This window comes from Pleurodeles waltl, chromosome 6 (genome assembly GCF_031143425.1).
Source record: "Pleurodeles waltl isolate 20211129_DDA chromosome 6, aPleWal1.hap1.20221129, whole genome shotgun sequence".
In the NCBI taxonomy this organism is placed as follows: Eukaryota; Metazoa; Chordata; class Amphibia; order Caudata; family Salamandridae; genus Pleurodeles; species Pleurodeles waltl.
Genome location: NC_090445.1, coordinates 206201470 through 206227803, shown reverse-complemented (window position 1 = coordinate 206227803; position 26334 = coordinate 206201470). Strand labels below are relative to the sequence as shown.

At 46.4% G+C, this 26334-nt stretch overlaps 1 protein-coding gene across 4 annotated transcripts in view; it reads left to right on the top strand.

Moving 5' to 3' along the window:
• MPP2 (MAGUK p55 scaffold protein 2) overlaps positions 1-26334 on the top strand; it is a 382718-nt gene that overhangs the window by 14957 nt on the left and 341427 nt on the right. For all 4 annotated transcript variants that reach the window (XM_069237839.1, XM_069237838.1, XM_069237836.1 and 1 more), the window contains exon 2: positions 24345-24455. In XM_069237839.1, the coding sequence (XP_069093940.1) occupies positions 24425-24455 (31 nt within the window). In that variant the 5' untranslated portion in view covers positions 24345-24424. The remainder of the gene's footprint in view (positions 1-24344; positions 24456-26334) is intronic.

The following is a 26334-nucleotide window of genomic DNA, read 5'->3' as shown; positions in this document are numbered from 1 at the left end:
AGCTCATCCGCTCTCTCTCAGTAGACCCCACCACCACCAAGACCAACTACCACAACTGCATGAATAACTTTGCAGGAACCACAACCAAAAATATAAGAAGGCTCCAGGTGATACAGAATTCAGCAGCCAGACTGATCCTGAACCTGCCCAAAAAGACCCACACCACCCAACACCTGAGGAAATTACACTAGCTTCCCAACCAGGAAGAATGCCATTTCATACTACTGACACAAGCCTACAAAGTCCTCCATCACCAAGGACCATCATATCTGTACCACCACCTGAACTTCCAACTAGAAGCATACGATCTGACTCCGTTGCCCTTGCAAGTACACAACGCATCCACCAGAGCCACAGCAGAGGCCGCTATTTCTCCTACCTTGCCACCAAATCCTGGAACCCCCTCGCTCTCCACCTCCAAACTTCACCTTTGCTGACAGACTTCAGAAGGAGACTCAAGACCTAGATATTCGACTAAGCAAAACAACCCAGTGCCTGGATACTCTCACTGGTGATAACCCGCACTTTACCTGTCCTGGTTGATTGATTGATATGTCCCCAAGAGATGTGACCAACATCCTCAGTGCCAGACTCCCAAGACATCAGGACCAGGCCTTCGGAATATGCCTCTGTATGATGGATCACATTGCACCCACCATTTAAACACTCCATTTTGTCCAAGTTAATGCCAGAATCAAAGTCAAGATCTTTTACACTGTTCATAAGGCATTGTGGGCCAAAGGCCCAGCCCACCATTGGAAACTGACTTGTCGCTATGACCCAGTGTGATCCCTTGGTTCAATATATGTCCTTCTGATCAGCCAACACTCATACATAAAGAATGAAACAAGGTCAATATTTAGCCATGTAAGGACCTACACTCTGGAAGGCTCTTTGTCTGAACTTGAGATAAACCCAACCAAGAAGCATCCAGAAAATTATTGAAACTAGAATTATGCAGACTTTAAATAAATTCAACATAGAAAAGTGGTCGCAGTCAAAAAATATAAAATACAGTCTTTTATGCTTTCCAATTGGATTCATACCGCGCTAGTTTCAGTCAGTATTTTCTGTCAGCGCCATGAGGCGCCTGTGTATCGCACAATCTGCTATTACTATAGTGCAATGTCTCTCGGTAGTCCTGGACTCTGATTTGGCCTTGCGGAGATGTGTGGTCAATAGAGTGAGTATTTCAGTTTGAATGAGATGTAATTTAGTAAACTCACAAAGTAAGATCATAAACCTATAAAAAGCAAAATAACATAACACAATCCTTATTATTAAATAAGGTAAGGTAATTGTACCATAACTTTTCCCACCCCGGACATAACATAATAGAAAATATCAAAACACACAAAGTAATTAGGGATTTCATAACCCATAATGCAAAAAAGCATTCCCATAAAATAACAATGTATACCTGTTAGATCTGACAGCCTTAGGGTGATCATCGCCCAACTTTTTGCCTGCCTCCCTCCGCTATTCTGACACTGTTTTTGCTGGTTTTAGGACTCTGCTAAACGCACTTTACCACTACTAACCAGTGCTAATGTTAATATGCTCTCTCCTTTAAAACATGGTAGCTTTGGTTCATACCCAATTGGCATATTTCATCTACTTGTAAGTCCCTAGTAAAGTGCACTACATGTGCCCAGGGTCTTTAGATTGAATGCTGCTAGTGGCCCTGCAGCACTGGTTGTACCACCCACTTAAGTAGCCCCTTAACCATGGCTCAGGTCTGCCATTGCAAGGTCTGTGTGTGCAGTTTCACTGCCACTTCGACTTGGCATTTAAAAGTACTTGCCAAGCCTTAAACTCCCATTTATCTACATATAAGTCACCTCTAAGGTAGGCCCCAGGTAACCCATAGGGCAAGGTAATGTGTAGGTAAAAGGCAGGACATATACATATGTGTTTTCATATGTCCTGGTAGTGGAAAACTCCTGAATTTGTTTTTCACTACAGAGGCCTGCTTCGTTCATAGGCAAACATTAGGGCTACCCTCATATAGTATTTGAGTGGTAGATTCTTATCAGAAAGGGGTAAACAGCTCATGTTTAGTATGGCCAGAATGGTAATACAAAATCCTGCTTATTGGTGAAGTTGGATTTTATAATATTATTTTAGAAATGCCACTTTTAGAAAGTGGGCATTTCTCTGCACTTAAAATCCACCTGTGTCTTACAGCCTGTCTCCAATCCACGTCTGGGCTGGGCTGGTTGACAGCTCCCTTGTGCATTTCACCCTGACAACCACAAACACAGGATACTCAGTCATACTTGCGTTCATCTGCATACTGAATGGATCTTCCTAGGCTGGAGTGGCCTGACACATTTCAAAGGCTAGTGGCCTGCCCTCACACAGTGGACTGCCAAACCACCTACTGGGACCCTGGCAGACAGGCATGTACTGAAAGGGGACCTTGTGCACTTCAAAACCACTCTTTGAAGTCTCCCCCACTTCAAAGGCACTTTTGGGTATATAACCTGGGTCCCTGACCCCACCAACTCAGACACTTCCTGGGACAGACACTCTGAACCAGATCCTGCAACCTTCCTAGAGGATCTGACTGGCTGCCTAAAGGACTCACCTGGACTGCTTTGCTGTAAAGGACGGCTGCCTTGCTGTTGCCCTGCTGCCTTGCTGGCCACTGGCTCTGCTGAGAAGTGCTCTCCAAGGGCTTGGATTGAACTTGCCTCCTGTTCCTCAAGTCTCGGGCCAAAAAGGCTTCTCCTTGTCAAGGAAACTCCTTGTGTGGCGAAAATCAGAGAGCAAGATGGTGGGCAGGAGAGCAAGATGGCAGCCGTGTGAGATGGCCAGTCACTGCTCCCCTCGCCAGATCCCAGACCCACAGCCGTGGATCCCTTGAGCCAGTGACTAAATCACTCAACCGGCTTTTACCCATTTCACTCACTTGAGAATGCTCCTTAAGCTTGGATTCAGCATCGACATTATCGGCAGCGGTGGATTCCGGAATTGCCAACCGCTATGCAGCGGCTCAATCCGGCTACATTGTTGCGCTAGCCTGCCAGCACGCCCGGTAACATGGCTGTTACAGTGTGTCACTGTTTGCTTTGGGCCGTGCACCGCACGGATGCCGCCGAAAGGGGTGAAGGCGTGCCTCCTGCGCTGAGGGGGAAGCAGACCAGGCTGGATGGGACTCAAAGCTCTGGCGGTTTGGAGGAAGCCAAAGAAGTGAAGGAAGGCACACGCGGGGCAGCAGCCCCAGAGAAGGTGGGGGAGAACTCTCTGGTGAACGCTAAGCCTGTGCCTACACCGCTTCCTAAATTCTTAAAGAGAAAGCCTTGAATGGAGTCTGAAGCGGAGGTTGAGGCAGCTAAGCTACCCAGTACGGAGCAAAAGGGGGGGTGACCCTGAGACCCCTGAGCTTAGGGCAGAGAACGGGGTTAGGACATGGATTGTAACTCACAGTGTAGGACTTCACCACTGCTGAGCAACTACCCCTACCTCCACCTCTAAATTCTTCTACAACAGGCTCCCCAAAAAGTCTACACATCAGGGGTGTAGCACTGGAACCCCTTAAGGGTGCTACCTGTAAAATGACCCTGAATGAACCTCTTGACCAGGCTTGAGATGGGGTTCAAGGTACGGCCAAGGGGACAGCAACAAGTAATTTACAGAATGGCTGTCAGCATGTTGAAAGGGGGCAATTGGCTTCTAAGGTAGCTCTGAATAAGGATCTTGGTGACAAATTATTTTCTTTATCAGATCAATCTAGTGGACCAGTAACGAAGAATCTGAGTCATAGGAAGGGAAAAGGCATGCCTGGACGATCTGCTGCTCAGAAGGGGGCTCTGAGTTGTCTATCCCTGGTGAAAACAATAGCTCTGAATGGGGTCGATCTGAAAGCGGCAGGCACACTACTGTCAGAAAAAAGAAGAAGAGAATCTCTCACTCAGGGTCACCTACCACACACATACATCTGTGGCATCCAAAGACGCATCCAAAGACCTCCACTGGGACTGCTCTGCTACCCCCCTTTTATGATGGCTCTAGCATTCACCCCAGCTCCGAAGTACAGATAGGCTCAATCTCTCTGGAAACATTTCATTGGAGCATTATGGAGTGTCGAGAAGAGACTAAGGCTGAAAGCCGTAGAACCAACTTAGCTTGTCGCAAAAGCAGATGTAAATTCGCCCTGGTGGCTAAAACATGCTCTGAATTTGCTGTACGTATGGGGAGGGCTGAGTCCTAAATTTCCAAACTGGAGGATAATGCCATATTACAAGGAGCGACTGGGGACCTGATGAAAGCTCAGCTGGATGATGCCCAATGGAAATTGGTGGATTTAGAGGTCAGACTCAGATGAAACAACCTTTGCGTAATGGGTGTTCCAGAAGGGGTCGAGGGTACACACAAGCGTGGATTTAAGGCAAACTTGCTTGAGGAAGCCTTTCCGGATCTGGCTCAATGGGATTGGAAGAGAGAAATTCAGAGGGCACACCGTTTTCCCTTCAAAGTCAAATGTTACAGAAGACACTAAGCCCAGGGCAATATTAATCTCCCTCCCTAATTTTCAGCCAAGACAAGCACTGTACGATCTTGCACGTCCAGACCACAAACGCACTGCCAGGGGACTCGATTTTTTTATTACACCTGACTTTTGCCATGTAATGGTGAAAAAGAGATGGAGACTTCGCCAACAAACCTGCCCCTACGGAACAAAGGGGCCCAGGTTTATTTAATGAATCCTGCCAAACTGAAGGTATTCATTAGTGGCAAGACTCATTACTTTTTATCCGAAGCAAAGGGCAAGGAATTTCTGGACTCAATTTGAGCGCAGACAGTCGGGATACGATAAAAGATGGGGGTTTTATTTGGGCTTAATCTGCACTTTCACATGCATATAGATATAGATAATGCATATACATATAGATAATGGAAGGCGATTCCCTTTCTTTTTTTCTCGGGGGGCTAAGAGGGTCTGTACGCTGTTTTCACATGATTATGTTATTTCTAAGGTATAGGATAGTGGTTAGGGTGAGGTCTGGGTGAGGGTGGGGAGCACAAACCCATCGTGGAATGGGACTGGTTAGTCCTATGCTCTCCACGAGGTGGTGGGGGAAGTTAGCCAGGCGGTTGGGGGGGGGTGGTGGTGAGGGCATGGGGTATGGAGTGAAGCTGGGCTTGGAAGGGAGGTACAGAGAGGAAGGGTGGGTCAAGACAGGGAGGAAAGGGGAGGGAGGGTTTGGGTAAGAAAGGGAAAGGCTAACCAGCAAACTAGCGAGTATGGGCAAGGTGGCTTAACGGTGCTGCTAGATAGAATATTCAGCAAAGGACAAGGGATGATAACCAGAAGGGAAAACCAGCCAAGGATAGTGCAACTGTGCCAACGGATAACAGATATCCAAAAAGCAAACATATGGGTCATAGGCTGAGAATATGCTCCATTAATATATGTGGTCTGAACAATCCCCAAAAGAGGAGAAAGGTGGCAATGGGCATAAAACTAATGCAAGCTGATCTCTTTTGCATCCAAGAGACTCATATTCCCTGGGGGATGCAAGGAGCACTGAAGGAACTAGGGCTGACTCTGTTAGCCTGTACACAACAGATGGTGACAACACGGGGTGGCAGTTTTGGCCAAAAACTCTATTTGCAATTCAGGTTGCTCCCTGGTAGATTAAGGGGGTTGCTGGTTCATTTTAGAGTGCATTACAGGTATGGCACTAGTAATATGATGGAGTATCTCCTCTGCCAAACTTTAAATAAACAGTAACAAAAGGGCAAAGCAGAAATGAACACAAACATACAAGAGTTGCATAAACGGACACCAGTTTGTTCACATGGGCACCTTAGTGTTACAAAAGATGTAATAACAGAACACCATCAGACTGCAGACTAAGCAGGGTTAAACAGAAAAAAATAAGACAGAGACCTTTTCCATTTATGTGCCCAGGATCAGGAATAATATGCCTATATCCATTAGGACTGCCCCAGCACTGCTCCAGGTTAGGAGAGTTGAACACTCCATCACAATGCATTCACTGCCCACAACTCAGCTTCTGCTGGTATTACTCATTGACATTAAGTTTTTCTTCGGCCATATACTGCACTTTGCTGTCTTTTGGCTAGGTTCCCGCTATACAAATACCATATATATATATATATACATACATACATATTAAGAGACAGGAAATGTTGCTTTCTCAAAGAAAGAGGCATGGGTGTAATCAGTGTGGTAAATGGGCAGGTACTGTTCTGAGTACCCGCACTTATTTAATTTTACAGAGAGAGTACTGGCCCTTCTCAACAAAGTTACAGTACTTGGAATGAGAGAGGGCCAGCAGTTCTCAGCAGCAAGCGGGTGCGTTTGGCTAGTGAGTAACTGCGCATCTGTATTCTTCTTTCTGGGTCTGGGTGAAATTAGAATTAGGTAGCCTAGGCTTGGCCAGCACAGGGCAGCACCAGCATCGGGAGCACCACTGCAGGATCGTAAGTGAAACTTCGAGCCCATACACTTATGTTTTTAACTAAACACTACACATAGCACAAAATGATAGGAGCGTGGCACAGAGATGTAGCCTAGCAACTAGCATCTAGAACATCCGATGTATGAGCTGGAAACTAGGTCTGAATCTCAATCTGGCTCTAATTGCTGTTGTTCTGAGCAAATTGCTTAATCTCCTAGTGCCTTGGAAAAAGTACTACGTAATCTGGTTCTCTTGTAAAGTGCAATAACGCTCTTTTGACATATTTCTGCTATATAAAACCACGAAAAAATCAATTAAAGATGTAAGCCTGTATCCCACGCAGTCGCTGTAAATTGTATGCCAGGCTAGAATGTAATGGTTTATTTTTTGTGGGTATTTATATAGCGCTTTCCTACTCTTGGCAAAAATGTTCAAATCGGGCTCACCCTACAAGAGGCTACCAGAAGAATAGAGCCACTGGGACATACCTCTTGTGTTCTGAAGGAAGCCTCCAGCTCACAGTGGAAATGCTAGTTTGGCAAATGGACATCCCGGGTCTCTGCATCCCAGCTCCCGGTTCTGACAGTCAGTTCTTCAATTAAATTACGTAATCGCTGTAAATTACTGATTTTCCACCATTAAAACATGAGCTCTCTCTCTCCCAAAACAACAATTTATAAAGTAAACATAAAGGCAACTAAAAAGTAAACATTTCCATTGATCCTGTCACTGCCTTTTTGAGTCCTGGTGACGTGGTAATACCACCAAAGCGCGCGAAATACACACGGGTTTAATTTAGTGGTCTTGAACATGTAGTGTAGCTTTGTGGGTTATATAGTCACTGCCCGCAGATCACATGTAGAGGCGCCTCTCTTCCCCTTTACATAGGGGAAGCAAATGTGGTTTGGTTTTGAAACTATAAATTTCAGTTCTGTTTCTGATCCGTCGTTAGCGTGCAATTCAGCCCTTCTTTGAGGGGTTCGGGGGCTGCATTTTACCAGCCGCAACAATGGCTCAAGTCGGGGTATTCCTTTCCACGAAATTGTTCTTCAGATATTTCTGCTTTAAGCGGGATGTGCTGCTGCTGTGTGCGTATGAGGCAGGGGTGCTGATGAGTTCAGTCACCATGGCGCGGAGGAGTCTGTGATTCTCTCATGGTGTATTTTGTATGTGGCGTGGTCTGTGTGCACGCGATGTATATAAAATTATCTCCATGTATTTACAGCTCATTACAAATGCCAACTAGGCGCTTTTTGTTTACGTGTATGCGTGTTTTGCGTTTGGAAGTGGTTTCTGTCTTTCTGCGCGTCTGTTCGAGGTTGTGCGCGTGAGTACTCTGTAGTATATGCGCACGTGCTCGTTGATGTTGAATATAGTTATAAATAGCAACCATGCCCCCCGCCGTGTTCCTCCCCGCCCCAGAACCTTTGCGCTGTGGGGGAGGTAGAGGGGCGCAGAAAGAAGCTGCGCATGCGCTTATCCGTGGTACAGCGTCAGAGAACGGGCTCATGCCCATCTGTAGTAATATTGGGGAGGATTGGAGGGGGCGTTCGTGGGGCTTCCTAGGAGGAGTGGGTGATGGGGGTGGGGGCGGTATGAATGGGTGGTTGCTGCTAGAGCTTTGCAGATGTGCCTGGCTGTGCGTCGTGTACATATGTGGCTGTGTCCGTGACCTCCAGTCCCCCACCCCCCTCTTCGCAGTCTCTGTCTGACCTTGTTCACCAGCCTCCATCACAGTGACATTCTAAGCTGACAGTGCCGCGAGACTAACACCGGCCATGGGGCTGAGGCTGAATGTCTCACAACACAGAGTACTATTACCATACATAGTACTGTATTGGCGTGGCTAGTCAGACACGTGTTGCCACAATAAACACGTTAAATACATTTACGTAAAATACATTTATCACAACCTGTCCAGTATTGCTTGTTTTAGGATTTTTCGAAGAACGTGGTTTATGCCAGGGCACAAGTCGTGGACACACGTTGGTAGACTGCGTCCACCGACTATTTTCATAGGGTTGAAGCTTTCTACCCTGCCAAGTTGAGCCCCACTGAAATGAACTCCTCCTGGTCCAATTTTCAGACACCAGGACTCATTTAGCAACGCCTGCTTCTTGTCTGCTTTCGTTCCCATCACCAACCTGGAGACGGGGGCGAGGGGCTTTGTTATTTTAAAATCCAGCTGGGAACAAAAAAGGCAGAATTTAAGGGGCCATTAGGCCTTCTTTTGATGGAGTATCATTGGCTGGGAGCAATATGGAGTCCCAATCCTAGATGCAGATGCACTGTAGGGGAAAATGCACACAGCTTGTTATTACTTCACAAGTACTTAAAAAAGTCATGGTTTTCACTTTGTTCAGTCCTTGTATATAAGAGATATGCATACACTGTAAGAATGTCAGCTGTGTTGGTCTGTCACAGTATTTACATAAATAATAATTTAAGTGCCACAATTTTTTTGTATAATGCTGCTCATCCCAATGCAGGGTGTCAGAGCACTTTGCATCACACGTGGACACTGTCAACTCATATAAGTGTACAAAGCAATATACAGGATGTGTTACTTAAGACAGTGAGGGTTACAAGGTGTAGGAGTCACATATTGTCCTTCATAGCTCACTGTGCTATTTAGAAAGATTATAATTTAAGAACTGTAAGCAACAAAAGGATATCTATCTTAAAAGCAGGAACCCACTTACCTAGCTACATAAAATAAAAGTGTCATTTGCATGATGTGCATTGCACAAGACGCATTAACCCTCAATGCTACTTTGAGTGGAAACCGGGACTAGACAAAACACAGATCTCTACAGCATATGCGTTAATCACTGGAGTATTCTTACCACTATTATTATTTCCTGAGTTTTACTGGGCACACAAAGATCTCTGCAGCAGTTGCCTTAACCCCTTAAGAAATTTAAAAATGCAGACTTTGCAACCAATTGAGCAGAACAGATTTACTGCTGCGTTTCTCATTGTTACCAATTTCTATGTGGCAGAGTTTTAAAAAAAAAAATGCATACGTTGAGACCCAGATTTTGCGGCAGGGTTGCATCCCTTTTCTGGCACAACCCAGATGCAAAATCTAATTTGTTAAATCTTGTTAATGCTCTTAAATTCACTCATGATAGACCTGCTAAACATGTGTGAGGTCTTAAGCTCTGATGTCACTCCTTGTGACGTCACTTCCTTGGATGCCATGTGCAGTGTCATGTGCCATAATGTTACATGCTCTAATGTCTTGCTACATGATGTCACTTGCATACTGCCTAACTTCGTTAGTCCTCCCACTTCTTTTTTTAGGACTTTTGTACTGGTTTATGCCAATGTTTTTTTCGGGATATGCTATGAAATGACGGATGTGCGCTATCCAGTTCTATTAAAATGTTAAGGAAGGGGCCCATTAGCAACAATAGTTTGTCTGTAGCAAGACTGCAAAAAGAAGGAATGGAAGTAGAGACTGGGAGACACGTTCTCTTTCACTGATTCACCTTCAAAAAACCTTAAGAAAATTTATTTGGCAAACATTCTGTCCAAGAAGCCATCACAAACTGCAACACAATACCTGAAAAAATATCTTGATCTTTCACTGGCAATTAACAAAAACAAAACTGTAAAACCGTCCATTTTTTGCTTGATGATTCTAATGTCATTCATGCTACTGAGCTATTGTACTTGTGGCTTAGAATAAACACATCGGAAAGCTGTAAATTAATAATAAAACTGCAGAAACCACCCCAGGCATGCTATGCCATAAAAAAACAGAAAGTACATTTTAGTTCACCTATAAAACTAAAGCAAAAACTCTTTTAACGCTATCATCTTCCCAACTGTACTTTATAGAATCGTAGCTATGGGTCACACGCTATTGAAGGATTACACAGAATTGGACAAAGTATTCACAGAAACCCTGGAATCCACCACTCTGAAAATAGAAGATACATTTTCAGGCAAGCTGTCTAAGTCATGGTTCACAACAGAATTCGGTGGGTGCGTGGCCAGGGAGGAGACCAGACAGGACACGTCTCCCCTGAACTCTGCTTATTTACCCCACCCCATAAAGTTATAGTAGGCAGTACTGGCCCGACCGTGACCCTCCCATGACAGCCGAGTTTGGGGCGTGAAGCGGGGACCCAGAGTGAAGGTGCTACACATGGATGGCAGCGGGAGAGCTTGCGGCTTCGGTGGCTAGCGAGACGTAGACATTTTCGTGCATGCGCCGGACCTGCGCTGCTCCCGGGGCCTACACTAAGGAGGAGCCAGCGGAGCAGACCAGGGGCCCGATGCCAGCAGGCCCCCATATGGTGTTTGGAGGCAAGACCTGGGCTCTAGCTGGGCCCTGGGTGTATAACGACAGAGAGCAGAGCCCCTGGGTGGTCCCTGGAGGAGTGTTAGCCGAGGCCTGTGAGGCTGCGTACAGGGCCACGGCACCAACAAGGCCCAGTTGGATGATAAGCCAGCGAGAACGGGGGCAGGATGGCCCGATTGGCCCAGCAACAAAATTGCAGCATGCGGGCTGCGAGGCAGCAGTGGGTTTGCACACATAGTGGTGGACCTCCACGGGAGCACTGGTCAAGTCCCTGTCATGGCAGTGGGCCCATCCTCGAAGTGGCAGCAACAGCAGATGATGCCCAGTAAGCAGTTGGTGCAGGCGGGCCCCGAGATGACACCAGGCCTACGGCTAGGGGTGGCCTGAGAACGACTCTAGAAGGTGGTAGGAACGCTAGTGGGGAGTGACCAGGCCAGGCAACAATATAGAGCTGCGGTGCTCTACGTACCCTCTCGCTTCCCCCACTGTTGCATACACCTGAACTCATGAACATCATCCAGGCAAGCCCACTGAAGACCTCCCGCAACACAGAGGTGGAGATTGGCCCTGGGAGCACTAGTGGGCCCGACCTGTGAGTGGGACTCTGCAACATTCTCTGGGCCTGCAGCCTCTGTAGGAGCAACCCTGGTGGTCCCCGGAAGCCACACAGGGCCACTACGTAACTGCACAAACTTGAGAGACTGGGAGGGACCCCCCCTCCACTGAAGTGAGACATATGTTGCAACTGGTAGCTGCTAGTAGCCAAACAGGGGGCTTAAGGGAAGGTGAAGAGGTGGATTGCCATTTGGAGGGCTGACAGCTCTAGGTTCTGGGCCTGTATTGCCATACCCCCGGAGGGGAGGCGTGAGCTCCTGAGGCCTTGAGGGGCTGAGTAGTGCGGCTCTCCGTGGAGGGCGGTACGATGGGTGGTGGTCATTGTGGGGCCCGAAACTCCAAAGAGGATGGGGACTAGCCCACCAAAGGGAGTTCCAAGGAATCACGCAACACCTTCAACCTTGCTAGATCCAGTATTGCTGGGGATTTTCCATATGCCCCACTTTAGCTACAAAGACAAGGGGGTGGCTGTCCGCCCAGCTCAAGAGGCTTGGAAGATATGGGTATGCCACCCCGCAGGATGACGAACTCCTCCACTGATCTGGAACTTTTCCTCCGGTGGATCAGGGATGGGGCTGGCATTTCCATACTACCCGTTGAACAAAGAAAAAAGTTTGTAAACCACGACTACGAGGAGAAAGAGACTTAAGGTCGTCGTCATTGGGGGCAGATTCCACACCATGAACCAACCTTGAGACATAGCCAACCTGGCAGGGGGCTACAAAGAGTGTAGCATTACTTGTCTGCCTCCTTATACTAGACATAACTGCCCTATTACAGAACTTGTTTGGGGGAGGGGAAGAGCGCTCACCATTTCGTTCCAGGAGCCTGCCCCTTCTTCTCTGGATCATACATGATAATACCAGTATGCTTTACCTTTTTCCCAGTTAGAGAGACCTTCTCTCAGACCCAAGCCTTAAGTGAGATTTGGCATCTGCAATGACTGACATTATTTAGTTTTTCATGTATTTTTTTCATTGTTGTTTTGTTTATTGTACACATGTACAACATGGACTGCAGCAACACAAAGGAGGCACGATTCCTAAATGATAGCGTCCACGTAGGCAGGGGCACCCATACAACTTGATATGACCACCCTTCACATGATTTCACTCAATATGCATGGTTTACACTCCCCGGTAAAGCACCGAGTCTTACTAAACTGGCTTAGGCAGAAGGAGGTAGAGGTGGTGCTCCTTCAAGAGACCCATCTTCTTAAAACAGACATCAAGTACCTGCACTCCTATTGGTACCGGAAGCATTTTCACTCCTCATATACTCATAAGTCCAGAGGGGTGGTGATTCCCTCTGCAAGGACCTCTCATTCCAACTATGTAGTTTAGGGATCGGTAGGGGGACAGGTGGGGATATGTGGTATGCTGGGCTCTACCCAGACAACTACATTATCGTTCTAAGGGACAAATGGGGACTGTAAGGATTTTTTTCTGACTTATTCCCACTTTGCATGAGGGGATATTGTGGTGGGCAGCGACCGCAATATCCCCCTAGACCCGGGACCACTCTCATCCTCATCAGGGTGAACCCCAACGCCCCGCTGCTCTACTTCAGGGGCTGTGGGATCTGGCCTTGGTCAACGCTTGCCATCACCATCACCCTCGGGAGCGGAACAATACGGTCTATTCTAATGTCCACAAAACCTATTCCCAATCAGGCTACTTTTTAGTCTCTCAGTCCTGGCTGTCCAGGCACATAGAAGCTAAAATCAATGTCAGGCCCCCGTGTGGCTGGTGGTTGGGCCAGCAGACCCTCAGCGCCCAGCGCCGGGGCCGTGGGTAGTGAATGAGGTGGCAACCCAACCCTACGAAACTGTATCAAACTGTATCAAGGATACCATAGACCACTTTTTAACTGAAAACAACAAAGGGGAAGTGTCCCCCACAACCCTTAGGGATGAGGCTAAAGCAGTTTTTCAGGCAAACGTATCTCCCACACAGTGAAATTCAAGTGCGCGGCCAGGGTCTGCAAGCAAGCACTGAAAAACCAAGTATCCCAAGTTGAGGCACAACATTAGAAAGAGGGCAGTCATAGAATCCTGTGGGACCTCCACAAGCTCCAGGGAGAACTGGAGCGGATCCTGATGATGGAGGCGGCTAAAGAACTCTATATTAATCCATCTTATTACAAGCGGGAGGATAAGGCAGATAGACTCCTGGGCTAGACACTGCACTTGCGAATGACATGTAATTTTATTAAAGAGTTCAGATGAGGAAGGTGAGCTACTTCAGGAGATGGCAGAGAATCTCGCCATTTTCCAGCACTGCTATACAGCTCTATATCAGGCTGAGGCCTTAGATGAATAGCTTCAGGAAGATTCCTTCTGTGACTGTGTGCCCCCTAATAGAGAGGCCAAGTTGCATCTGCTGGACGAGTTTCGGAATGCGATTAGCTTCCTCCTATCTTGCAAAACACTGGGCCCGATGAGTTTACAGCCACCTTTTATAAAGCCTATGCTTCCCTTCTGACCGAGTCCCTAACCCAAGGTTTTTAATTCATTCTTAACATCAGGGATAGACACTGATATAATGCTGCTGTCTAGCCTTACCCTTCTTCTAAAACTAGACACGCCTCTGATGATGTGCTCCTCATATAGACAATTGCACTGCTGGATAGTGATGTAAAACTCTTTACTTCCATCCTCGTATCCTGCCCTCAACCTATCTGGCCGACACTCATTGTCCCTCAACAAACAGGTTTTATATGCATTAGGCAGGCTAGCGAAAACACAAAACTTGCGGTTGCGCTCATGGAAGTGGTGGAGCGTCGGCACCAGCCGATGGCCCTGCTATCATTAGACTCCAAGAAGGCATTTGATCAGAGTAGACTGGATGTATCTCTTGAAGGTGTTGGATAAAATGCGCCTAGGCCTAAAGATGAAGACTTTTATCCTGGCCAACTTTAAAAAAAACATCTGTGGTACTTAAGATCAACGCTTCCTGCATGTCAGACATCCCCTTGACCAGAGGAATGAGTCAGGGTTGTCCATTATCCCCTTCCGTCTTTGCTCTGACTATGGAACCCCTGGTTGCCAAAATTCTGAATAACCCTGCAATCAATGACAGTGGGTGACAAAGAACACAAATTGGCACTCTATGCTGATGTTATCCTTTGCTTTGTCTCAAACCCCGACACTAGCCTTTCCGTGCTGCTGGAGGAACTTGACCACTCTGCACAGGTATCACGGTTTAAGATCAACTACTCTGAATCAAGCAGAGTGGGGGTTGCAGCCCCACAAGATGCCCTTTGGGATCCCATTCAAAAAGGCAGCTTTGGGTGGGGCACAACTTTTGTTACATATTTATGGATTCATCTTCTCACCCACACTGGTGCCATTTAGGATAGCAACAGTCTCCTGCTGATCACAGCCCTATTTAAAGATCTATATAGATGGGGCAAATTGGAGAGATCCTGGTTGGGATGGCTGAACAGCCTCAAAATGAACTTCATGTTTGGCTCCAATACAACTACTCTGGCAATTCCTCTATCAACACAATCACTTATCCAAACCAAAATATTAAATTTTGTATGGGAGGACAAATCTGTGAGGGTGGCAAAATTGTCTTTGTTCTGTCCAACGGCTGAGGATGGTTTGGGCTTTCCTGACGTGATGGCCTACATGCTGGCGGTTCAGCCAATTCCATCCCTTGACTGGAATCACAACCCTGAGGATAAGCCATGGGTGCAGGTGGAGAACACCTTCTGCCTAGTCCCACTGTGCGGACTCCTGTGGCTGCCAGCTGCTGCCTTGTGTTCTCCCTCCCTCCACCGCACCAGAAGACCGCTCTTTTGACCCACTGGCAAACTGTCAGTAGAAATTAAGCGCTCCCGACCTATCCTTTCCCACTCACCTCATTGACCTCTAACCCGGACTTCACCCCTGGAATATCCGACCCGGTTCCTTTTCCGGGACCACAGTCAGTCACTTATTTTGAAGGACTTTTATGATGATGAAGGTCTTTGCACTCGGAAGAACCTATTAGAGAAGTACACACTGACGATGCAACACATACAGGGTCACTCAAGCATTGTACTGGGCGGGAAAGGATTGGGTTTGGAGAGCCATGCTAAGGGAGGAATAGCCCATTGAATCCCTATTCATTAACAGTGTTCACAATAAAGGCGTCTCCTGGTTGTACCATCATATCCTCTCTCTTTACCCCCGCTAAAAAGCATGCCTTAGTGACTCAGTAGATGGAACTAGATACTGAGATATCTGAGGAAACATGGGGTGCTGTTCGGCAGAGGACTTCCAAATCATCTATCTGTCTCAGCTACAAGGAGAATGCCTACAAACTATTGACCCTCTGGTACCTTACTCCCATGCGGTTCTATCGGATGTTTGGGCGTTCAGAGTTGTTCTGGAAGGGGTGTGGAAACCTTTCTCCACATGTGGTGGACTTGCCTACAGCTCCAGGCATTTAGGGATTAAGTCCTCCTCAAGATACACTCTATGACTAATGTTTCACTACCCCTTGACCTGTTACTGTTCCTTCTAGGAGACCCAGGAGAAGATTGACTATATCCCATAATGACACATCAGGGTCAGTTGTTATCTCACCTCCTCCTAGCCGCATGCTTGAGTGTTGCTCAGGTGTGGAAGCTACCCCAGACACCTTTGCTCAGCATGTGGTGGGGGAAAGTGTGGGCTGTTTATGCCATGGAAAAACGCACTGCTATTGTCTGATACCAGGTCGCTAAATTTGATGATATATGGCTCCCCTTTACCACTTACATGAAAAGACCACAGAATGCTGGGAGAATGCAGCAGACGATGTCCAAAACCTTGAGAGCATCCGGGTTTTGTCATATGGTTTTCTCTGAAGCAAGTAACCACCCACTAAGCCAGTAGACTAGACAATAACATGTTATGGTGTGCCCTGTGGAGCGAGGAACAGGGGCTCTCAACTGATGGATTTGGGGGCCAGATGTGGGCCTTCCTTTACGAGCATGATGGACTACTAGCTTTCATGATGTCGATTGTGATTGGCTTTAAGCATATGGATATGCCAGTGCTATCGTGTGTCCTATGTTTCTCAAAATAAAGTTGTGAAAAAAGCAAAAGCACTCAGTGCATTCCTTTGTAACTCAGAGTACAGGGGTGTGCATCAAAATCATACAAATGTACAGGTCGTTCACATTTCTATCATCAATACAAAAATATATGAAAAAACAATACTAAAACGACATAATCAAGAATAAAAACAGTAATGGGGGAGTTCACAGACATCAAAGAAATCAAGATACTAAAAGAGCGAACAACCTAGTCAACAATTAGGACTAGAACATGATGACAAAAGGCTGAAAAACACCAGCCTGAAACCGAGACAATTAAAAACACATTTTAGATTCTGATAAAAGTTGCAAATATAAAAAACAGGTTTAACTTGGCTCAGATCCTTTGACAGCAAAAGGGGTCTTATGTATTTATGGCAGAGAGAAATAAATCTGGGACAGATAAGAACTATATGCATAGTATCACAGACTGAGACATTATCACATGCAAGGGGACGAAAGTTAGAGGGTTTATCCCAAACACCTTTTGGAAACAATTACTGGTGAAATATGCCTGATCTGAAATAGGTCAGTAGGGAACGATGATGGTTAGGCATTTCCAGAAGGAGATGGGGCTCGATCCTGTCGACTGACTTTACCATAATGTACTGGTGCATCGACTGCTTGGTTAGAGCAGAGGCCACCTGCCTGCTGCCACCATGAGGGAGAATACCTGCTTAAACTAGGCAAGATCTTTTTACCAATGACCTCGGGATCAGAAAATGACACTGATCTCTCTAGGGCTTTAAAGTTACTCCTTATACTGTATAATGGAGCCAAGTTACATGAAGCATGTTTTTTAAAGCGAGGCAGTACCCATAGAATTAACTCCTCCTTATAACAGACTGAACACCAGAGTAGAAGAGGGCAAAGGCAAATAAAATCAGTAATAAAGCTCATGTCCAGTTCTTCATGTATAATCTCAGCTGGGGTGCCCTGTCCCACGCCCAAGAGGCCGCTTAAACACTTGTTTTCTGTCAACTGAAATTGATCCATAGAAGTGAAACCCCAAATCTCAGAACTAAAGGTGACCATAATATTACATTTATCTTTATATACATCTCTCTATAGTTGTGGAGGCTTGTGTCTTAGATGGTTAGCAAAATCATTCAAACCAGAGAAAGCCCTCTTTAAGTTCTCTACATTTTTCTTGAGCAACAGTTGCCAGACCAAAATTTAACAAGATGCCCAGGTTCGAAAAGTGGTCCACCCTACTTAACCTTCTGTCCCTGGGCGAAAACCCTGATGTTTTAATATTTCTAGGGCCAACCACCATAAAATGTGATTTTTTTAAATTGGTGGACAGGTCCATACTATCCATGAAACCAATAAATCTAGAAGCCGCTGAAGGCTTTTGGTTGTGCGGGCAATCAGCACGGTGTCATCGGCATATAAAAGACCAGGAATCACTCTTCCTCCTGCTCTGGGACATCAAGACCTCCACCAGATAACACCCCTCCAGCGGATTAATGTATATGATAAAAAGAAAAGCGCAAGGATACAGCCTTGTCGAACACTACGTTTAGATGAGAGATTAAAAAACTTAGTGCATTCCCCATTGGTTCCAAATCTTACTGCGCCTGTGAGGCCGTTGTGAAGATCTCTCGAGAAGGTGATAAGGGCTGATGGACCCCGGCACTGCACAGAGATTATCTCTGTTTGAAGGCTGAGCTGAGGTCCACGAAGGCCAGATGTACCAAGCGCCTGCATGCCTTTGTGTATTTGGAGATTAATAAGTATAAATTTAAGTTCTGCTCCTCTGTCCCCTTGCCAGGTCTAAACCCATATTGTAGATCAGGCAAGACGTTATGCTCGTCCGCCCAGCTAGCCAGTGTCTCCAGGATGACCCATGCTATGATTTTAACTTCTACATCGACTAACGAAATAGGTCCTTTCGCAGACAGGGCCAGCTCTATCCCTTATTTTGAACACTGGCACTGTGACAGACTTGCACCAGGCCTCTGGTAAAGAGCAGTGGATAGCCACGTTCACATGGAGAGTGATTACTGGTGACTTCAGCAAATCCCCTGGTAACCCATTAGCTCCTGGGGCCTTGCCTGAAGGTAAGGATAAAATTGCATTACTCACTTCATCCCAGTGAATTATTAGCCTATCAGCCTCTTGAACGGTCAGAGAAGGGGGCTCAGTACACTCACAGTTATAAAAGCCTGAAAAGTGGTTCACCCAAGCCTGGGCTGGCACCGTGGCAGCCTGATCAGGTAGCTGTTCTTCTTTTTTTAAAGTGTGGTTTAGAACCCTACAAAACATAGAACTGTCCTTCAAATAACTTGCTGTCAGCAAGTCCTCCCATAGTTCATTCCTTAGCTGACACTTCCTGTCGGTGGGTGCCACTTAGTAAGAGGCCCTAAGCCTTTTAACCTCTAATCTATCGCAGTGTATTTTATTTAACACTGCTAAGAGCTCCTTCCTGGCCCTCGTACAGACCTTATCGAACCATCTGCAGGGTAAGAACCCTACACTGTACCACTGCTGACATCACACTATCTGGAAATGCTCAAGGAAGGAACGCAATTTCTCGAGAAAGTGACACAGACTACCGGGAAGCGCAGAACACGACAACCAGTACTAACTAGCTTGCAACTTCAAGCTTTAAGAAAGCATCATGATCAAACGCAGACCAAGAAACCGCAGGCTGGAAATAGACTACCAGGCACTAATCCAGCTAGAAGCCCGTAATGGCCAGCAATGTGACCTTGGGGAATGACCAACTGACAGACACTTTCTACAACCTCCCCCTCATGCACCCACATACAAACACATTTAAAGTGCACATTTCCCCTGCAGAAGAAATAAAGGAAATATATAAATTCATATCAACATGCTTTAACTAAATAAATGGCAGGTATTGCCTGTAAATTGCACCTGTTCATGAACGAATTCGTTTTTTACTATGCTTGAAGGAGATATTTACCCAAAAATATATATTCACACAGCTAAAGGCTAGAAAACATAAAACAAATCTGCATTTTGCCTCCAAAATCCAAATCTAAAATGTACAAGGGCTCAACAAAGCAATGTGTAGTCATCAGGACAAGAATATAAAGTTGCTGTTGTATATACTGCAGCCTCCAAGTCTTTATGGCACTTTCTTCTTGTTGAAAAAAGGGAAAAAGGTGTTTAGTGTTCACAAAATTCAACTCGAAAATGTATTTTCCTGTTGATTTTTTGGTTCCTCGTGTTAAAACAACTTCCACTCGCATTCAGAATTTTAGTTTTGTGCTCAAGAAATTACAAAAACAGTGTGCGTGGGTAAAAAAATCAACCTGATATTTATATTGACTGCGCATGTTAAAGAACCGCAGAATGGGTTGGGATGTTGCAGCTTGTGTTTGTGCCAGTCTCTTTGTTTCTGCGCATCTCGCGCCTGAACCAGATTTTCATTACTCAACATGGTGTAGTAGTGTAACCTCAGTAATTATGTATACATTTCTTACTGGAAATGAACAATTCTATGTCAATTAAGTCGGCGTAAATACAATTTCTCCCTGGCCTACTTTTCTTTGACCTGAGTCATGATTTATACTGTCCAGATATAGGTCCATAACGGGAATGTGTTCTTTGTCATGAACTGATCAGCTCAAACCACAACAGAATGGGTCATACCCCAACACCTGCCCAGTCAGTAACATTAATTGTATCTAAAATGTGTAGACATTTTTAGGGTTGAGCTTGCAAGTGCATGCATCTCGCTTGCAAGACTCTGTTGTGTACAGTCAAGGGCTTGAAGCCTGCCTGTCACTTATCATTTGTTGGCTTGCGTGGCACTCTTCTTTACAGCCTTGTATTCGTCACTGGATGCCTGGCATCATTTCTGTTCCTCTGTGTGGAGCAGGGACCACGCACTGATTGATTCAACTTAGTCAGTGCCTGTCTGCTGCTCCCGACGTGATTGCGGTACTATTATTTTTTTAAACTTCTAGCACCCTGCAAACAGAAGGCGTGTGACTGGCAAAAATTTGCACAGCAGGGCAAACAGAATTGCAGAGTTTTATTTTTTAGAGCTAACTCGCTTTTATTTTGATCAGTCGTCTTTTCTCACTTTTCACTAATGTTTTCTTTTGTTTTTGCTCATGTGTGCTGTTCTGAAGAGATGATGATTATCTAGTTCTAAATATTGCAAAGCAACATTGTTTCTTTATTATGTGTAATTTCTCATATTATGCTTCCACACATAATCGTGCAGTACACCCATTCCACCCCACTCCAATCCACCCCCCTCCAATGTACCCCAATCTACCCCACCTCACCCCACACCAACCCACCCACTCCAATCCAAACCACTTACCCCAATCCAATCCACTCCAACCCACCCCAATCCTCCCAACCCACCCAATTTAATCTGCTGCACTCCAATTCGTCACACTCCAATCCAAACAACCTGTACCACTTCAAAACAATCTGCCCAACTCCAATCCTAAACAATCTGCCCCACTCCAGTCTGCCCTACTCCAATCCAAAACAATCGCCCCAGTCCAGTCTGCCTCACTCCAGTCTGCCCCACTTTAATCCAAAGCAATCTGTAGTAGGCCGTGGAGCAGATTGTTTTGGACTACAGGGCAGCAGATTGCAGTGGGGCAGATTGTTTTGGATTGGAGTAGGGCAGATTGCCCCACGCCAATCGGCTCCATTCCAATCTGCCCCACTCCAATCCAAAACAATCTGTCCCACTCAAATCTGCCCCACTCCAATCCAATCCATACACCCCACTCAACCCCACTCCAATCCACCCCACCTCAATGCAATCCACTCCAGTCCATCTCACTTTAGCCCACCACAACCCAACCCAACCCTATCCAGTCCACCCCACCTCACTCATTCCAATCTACTCCACCCCACCCTACTCCAATCCGCCCCACTCACTCCAATCCACCCCACTCTATCCCAATCCAATCCACCTCACCCCATCCCAGTTCAGTCCACCCCATTCCAATCCAGTCCAGTCCACCCCACTCCAATCCTGTCCACCCCACTCCAGTCCAATCCATATCACTCCAATCCAGTGAATCCACTCTACCCTACTCCAATCCAATCCAGTCCGCCCCACTCCAGTCCAATCTAGTCCAGCCCTCTCCAATCCATTCAACCCCATGCCAATCCAATCCACCCCAGCCCTTTCACTCCAGTTCAAACCACCAACCCCAATCCAGTCTAATCCACCCCACTCAAACCCATCCCAATCCAATCCACCTCACCCCATTTCAATCCACCCCACTCCATTTCAATCCACCCCACTCTACCCGAACCAATCCAATTCACCCCACTCTACTCTACTACAATCCAGTCTACTCCACTACCTCAGTCCACTTGAACCACTCTACCCTATTCCACTGCACTCCACTCTACGACACTCTCTGCCACTGAACCACTGAATTCTACTCCAATCTACTCACCTCTATGGCACTCAACTTCACCTACTCCACTCTGACATTCCACACCACTTACTTTTAGCCATGCTGAACAGCAGCCACATTGGTGTACAACATGGCAAACACATTGCCAAAACCAACAGCTCTTGTATAGGCGAGACCTATTTGCTTTGCCAATGCTTGTTATACATGTTATGAGATGTAACATGCGTAATTGCTTTTATTTACAGTGAAACAATTTTTTGTCCACTTTGACTTGTGTTTCTCTGTAGGAAACTGTGGACTCTGTATTATTCCTTTCCACGTGTTTTTAGACATCAGTGTGTTGGACGCATCCTAGGATCGTGTTCGCTGTAGAAAGGGAGGCAGCCGCTTTCATGGCACCATACTATCTATCTTGTAGACAGCTTGAAGTTATAGGGCAAGGGTAGCTATGAAGCATGTATTGTCTATGTTTGGTAGGGGAAAGGATCTTCACCAGTGGAAGGGGCAAGTTGATTTGTAAAGTGGAGGTCTTACAACCGATTCACTCAGAGTTGCTGCACAAAATTACAATGCAAATTGGAAGACACATAGGGTCTGGTTCAGAGGTTGGCGGTGACAGTCCTGCCGTCACTTTTTCGATGGTTTTCTTGCCCACTGGCTTAGTGGTCCACTCGCCCTATTTAGTTGTTGACCAGACCATAGCCAGGAGACCGCCACAGTCCCACGGATTCCACCAGGAATCTCAGCCCGTGTCAACGGCATAATAGGAAGCAGTGGCGGGACCCCAGCCACTCTTAACACTGTGCTGATTTGGATGGGCCTTCCCATCAAGCCGACTATGTTGGGAACCCCTCAAGTCGTAACTGGTGGACTTGGGGCGAAAGGGTGTGAAGCCCACCTTCTCCCTCGTTTTCTCTCACTTTTCAACAGGAACAAGACTGGAGGGCCCCTGCCGTTTCTGCTGACACTTGACTACGAAGGTCACCAACCCAGTCGTCGCCGGAGACAAAGATGACCAGTACATGAGACATGTACACGGAAGGGTGACAGGGTACCCCCAATCACGACCCGGCCATCAACATACATGTAAGCGATTTTATTTACTTTATTTGGGGTTGTAATATGTGTAGACATAGGTTGTCGCCTATATTGCATGCAACACACCTATATCTACACATATATCCACTGGGACCCTCCCCCTTCGTCGCCAACCCACCGCCATCACACTGCCGGTACAGCACGAACATCTAAATCAGGTCAGCGGTACACTGCCAACCTGAATGCGGCGGAGTACAGCCAGTCAGCATTGGGAACCGCTGTTTTGATTTTTCCTTTCCCAATCACAATGCATGTAAATATGGCCGGCGGGACTCCGTTGGCTCTCCGGGGTACTTGGGACTGCCGCGGCAGTGGGACGGAGGTAGGACTGTCAAGATCTAAATCAGGCCCATGGTGTAAAACACTTTATGTTACGTGTTTTTCAGTCAAGCATCTGAGAAAGAACTCTCCCACTCATTGTCTGGTGTACATGGCTTCTATGTGCTCTAAATGGGACGCACAGGACATCTGCCGATCTTTGGTGAATGTCCTGCCCTCATCAGACTAAAGAAAGGCCCTCTACCTTTATTTAAGCAGGAGGAATTATCTTTCATTTCACTCTTCAGTGTTACCTATGAAATGCGTGATCATGTAACTGACATGATTGCTATGTAGGGGCGCCCTTGCATTATCTGCACCAATGTCCGACCACTTTCAGAAGCACCTAGAAGCAATTCAGTTCTGCACAGCGTTATAAAAAACAATAAACTTAAACTAATTAAGAAGGTGCATGGATCCATGTAAGTGTGTAATGTATTCCTATGTTGCAGTTCTTCCTGTGAGTGTGTTTTATGTGCCTATATTTAGACGATACGTGACTCCATGAGAGAGTGTAATGTGTTTAGGGTGCATAACTTTCAATAAGTGTAAAATAAGTATACATCTAGAAGATACATATATATTAGAGAGATAGATAGATAGATAGATAGATAGATAGATAGATAGATAGATAGATAGATAGATAGATAGACGACTTCCAGGTAAGTGTGTAATGTGTAATGTGTTTATATCTAGAAGATGCATCTAATATGTTAGTATTTCGAGGTACATGGTGTGTAATGGATAGTGACGTATAATTTCCTGCAGCTTTCAAAGGCGCATATATGTTGTTGCCTTGCCTCCCTACCCCGTCTACCCCGTGCCCATCACATCTATGCCTTTTCTGTTCTCTCCGCTCGTCCCTTTCTTTGTGCCCCTGTCACAGCTGGGCCAGCTCTTCCCTCTGCCTCACGCTCTCCCCATCACCCCCACCCCATCTCTTCACAGCTTGACCTGTTTGTTCCCCTGTCTCCGTCCGCCTCCTCGCGCCTCTCCTCTGGTCCTGGCGCAGCTGTGCCAGCTCTGTGTTTCACTGTCACTCTCTCCCTGTTCGCTCTCACCCCTCGGTCCCTGGCACCGCCTGCCCCCGGCTCACCCTGTCTCTTGCTCTCTCCCTCTCTGCAGCTCCCAGGTGCTCGGAGTTCTCCAGCAAAGCGGGTATCTCGAGACCTTCTACACCCTCTCAGCTCCTGTCGACGTCCACCATGCCGGTGGCTGCCACCCACTGCGACACAGGTACGCTCTCCTCTTCCCTGCATGCCTGGGGGCGTCCTGGACCGCACCGATAAAGGGGGCATCAGATCTGACACCCAGGGATTGTAATTGATGACGGGATGCCTATTTAAGGGGTTCTGAACTCAGTCTTAGACTTGTAAACAGAAAGTTGTAGCCAAGGCAGAGGTTATGAACTTGCCTGCAGGGTGGAACGCAGAATACATCCTTCATGCCGTTCCTGCAAACCATCTTTTCAGCACCATTAGCTTCAGTTATTGTGTCACCGCCCCTTTTACAGTGCTTAGCAACCAGTGGGATTATGGAGGGATGGATGGCTTTTAGCGTAACACTAAATGCTGCCCCACCCTCTCCGCGGAATGCGATGAGGGTCTCCTGAGTCTCCGATAACTCACAGCTATTCACAGACCCTGGGGTAACTAGGGCCCCCTGCGCCGCAAGGACCAATGTTACGTCCCTGGAGAGGACGATTTTAAAAGAGATAATGCTTTGAAACCGTGCCCGAGGACCGAACGCAACTATCTGCGCTTCCTGAAGTTCCTAGAAAGGAAGTTATTCCTGCTAGGCGTTGACTAGACAAGGAACTGATGGTAGCGAGTAAGTAGTAGTTGGACTCCTACTAGGGTGATCACCTGGCATGGAGGCAAATTCAGGATGGGACTGTAAAACAATCAGTACGAGGAGGCAAAATTCAGGACAAAAATTCAGGACAAAAGGAGGAGCGGCCATACCCCACTGGTTTAACAATGCCTTTATTTACAATTTTTTATATTGCACTATATATTCACTGTGCTTTGTATGAGATTGCCTCTATGCATACTGCATTCAGATGGCACTTTATGCCCTTGTTCATTCGTAAATTGATGCCATTGAGCACGGTGTCAAGGGCATCACTCCTACCCAAATACACCCAGTCTTTCATGGAGAGAAAGCAACATTTCCATTATGTTTCTAAACATTTCAATATGCATGGCAAAACAGTTTAGGAAACATTAGGGCAAGTAACTTTTTCACCTTCTGCTAGTTTACGTTAGTTGAACAAAGAAACCTCACTCACCTGACCAGGGGATCCCCTCAGCAATCAATCAATCAATCAATCACAGTTCTCTGGCCTGAGAACTCCTGCATGAGTCCGGAGGGGGTCCCTCCCAAAGTGCCAAAGTGCAAAAGGAGCACTCAAGTTTCACTACTGGGCCCGACTGCTGCCTTAAAGTGTGTGTCAGGGATTTTATATTTTTCCCTGAGCTGGGAGACTGACCACCAGATAGAGAATTAAAGAGCAGGATGAAGTTAAGATCAGATGGAAGATCCACAGCAATTGATTCAAAGGGTTGTTGCTAAGAACCGGATAAATAAGAAAGAGAAGAATAAGGCGGAACAATTCCTAAAATCAGATAGGCCTTCCGTGAGTACCAGAAAGTATTGCATACCTTTAGAGTAGTCTCAATAGTGAGTCCATAAACAGGAGAGGCGCTGTCAAGTGGTTGAATAAGCAGCACCCTCACACCCTGGCAAACTCTGCAGGGGTGATGGTCCATTGGTTGTGCTTGTGGAGGGTGGGTAGGGTCATGGCCATTGGAATGTTGGGCCCTGGGCAATTGCCCACTCTGTCCACCTTTAGAGGTGTATAGTGAAGGTGAGGGACTGAAGGCCAGCATATGCAAAAACCACTGGCTTTCTCAGGGATCGACGGGCATTAAAAAAGTATGGGTACTGTGACTGTTAGTGCAGTAGAGATGTGGCCAGTGAGCGTGGGGGCGGAATCAATGCAGAAGCAAAAAAGACTAAAATGTTCTGTGACTATTTTTTGATTGTTCAACATTAGGTATCTTCATATAAAATAATGTGCACCTTAAATGAAAAGTAAATGCAAGTTTTAACA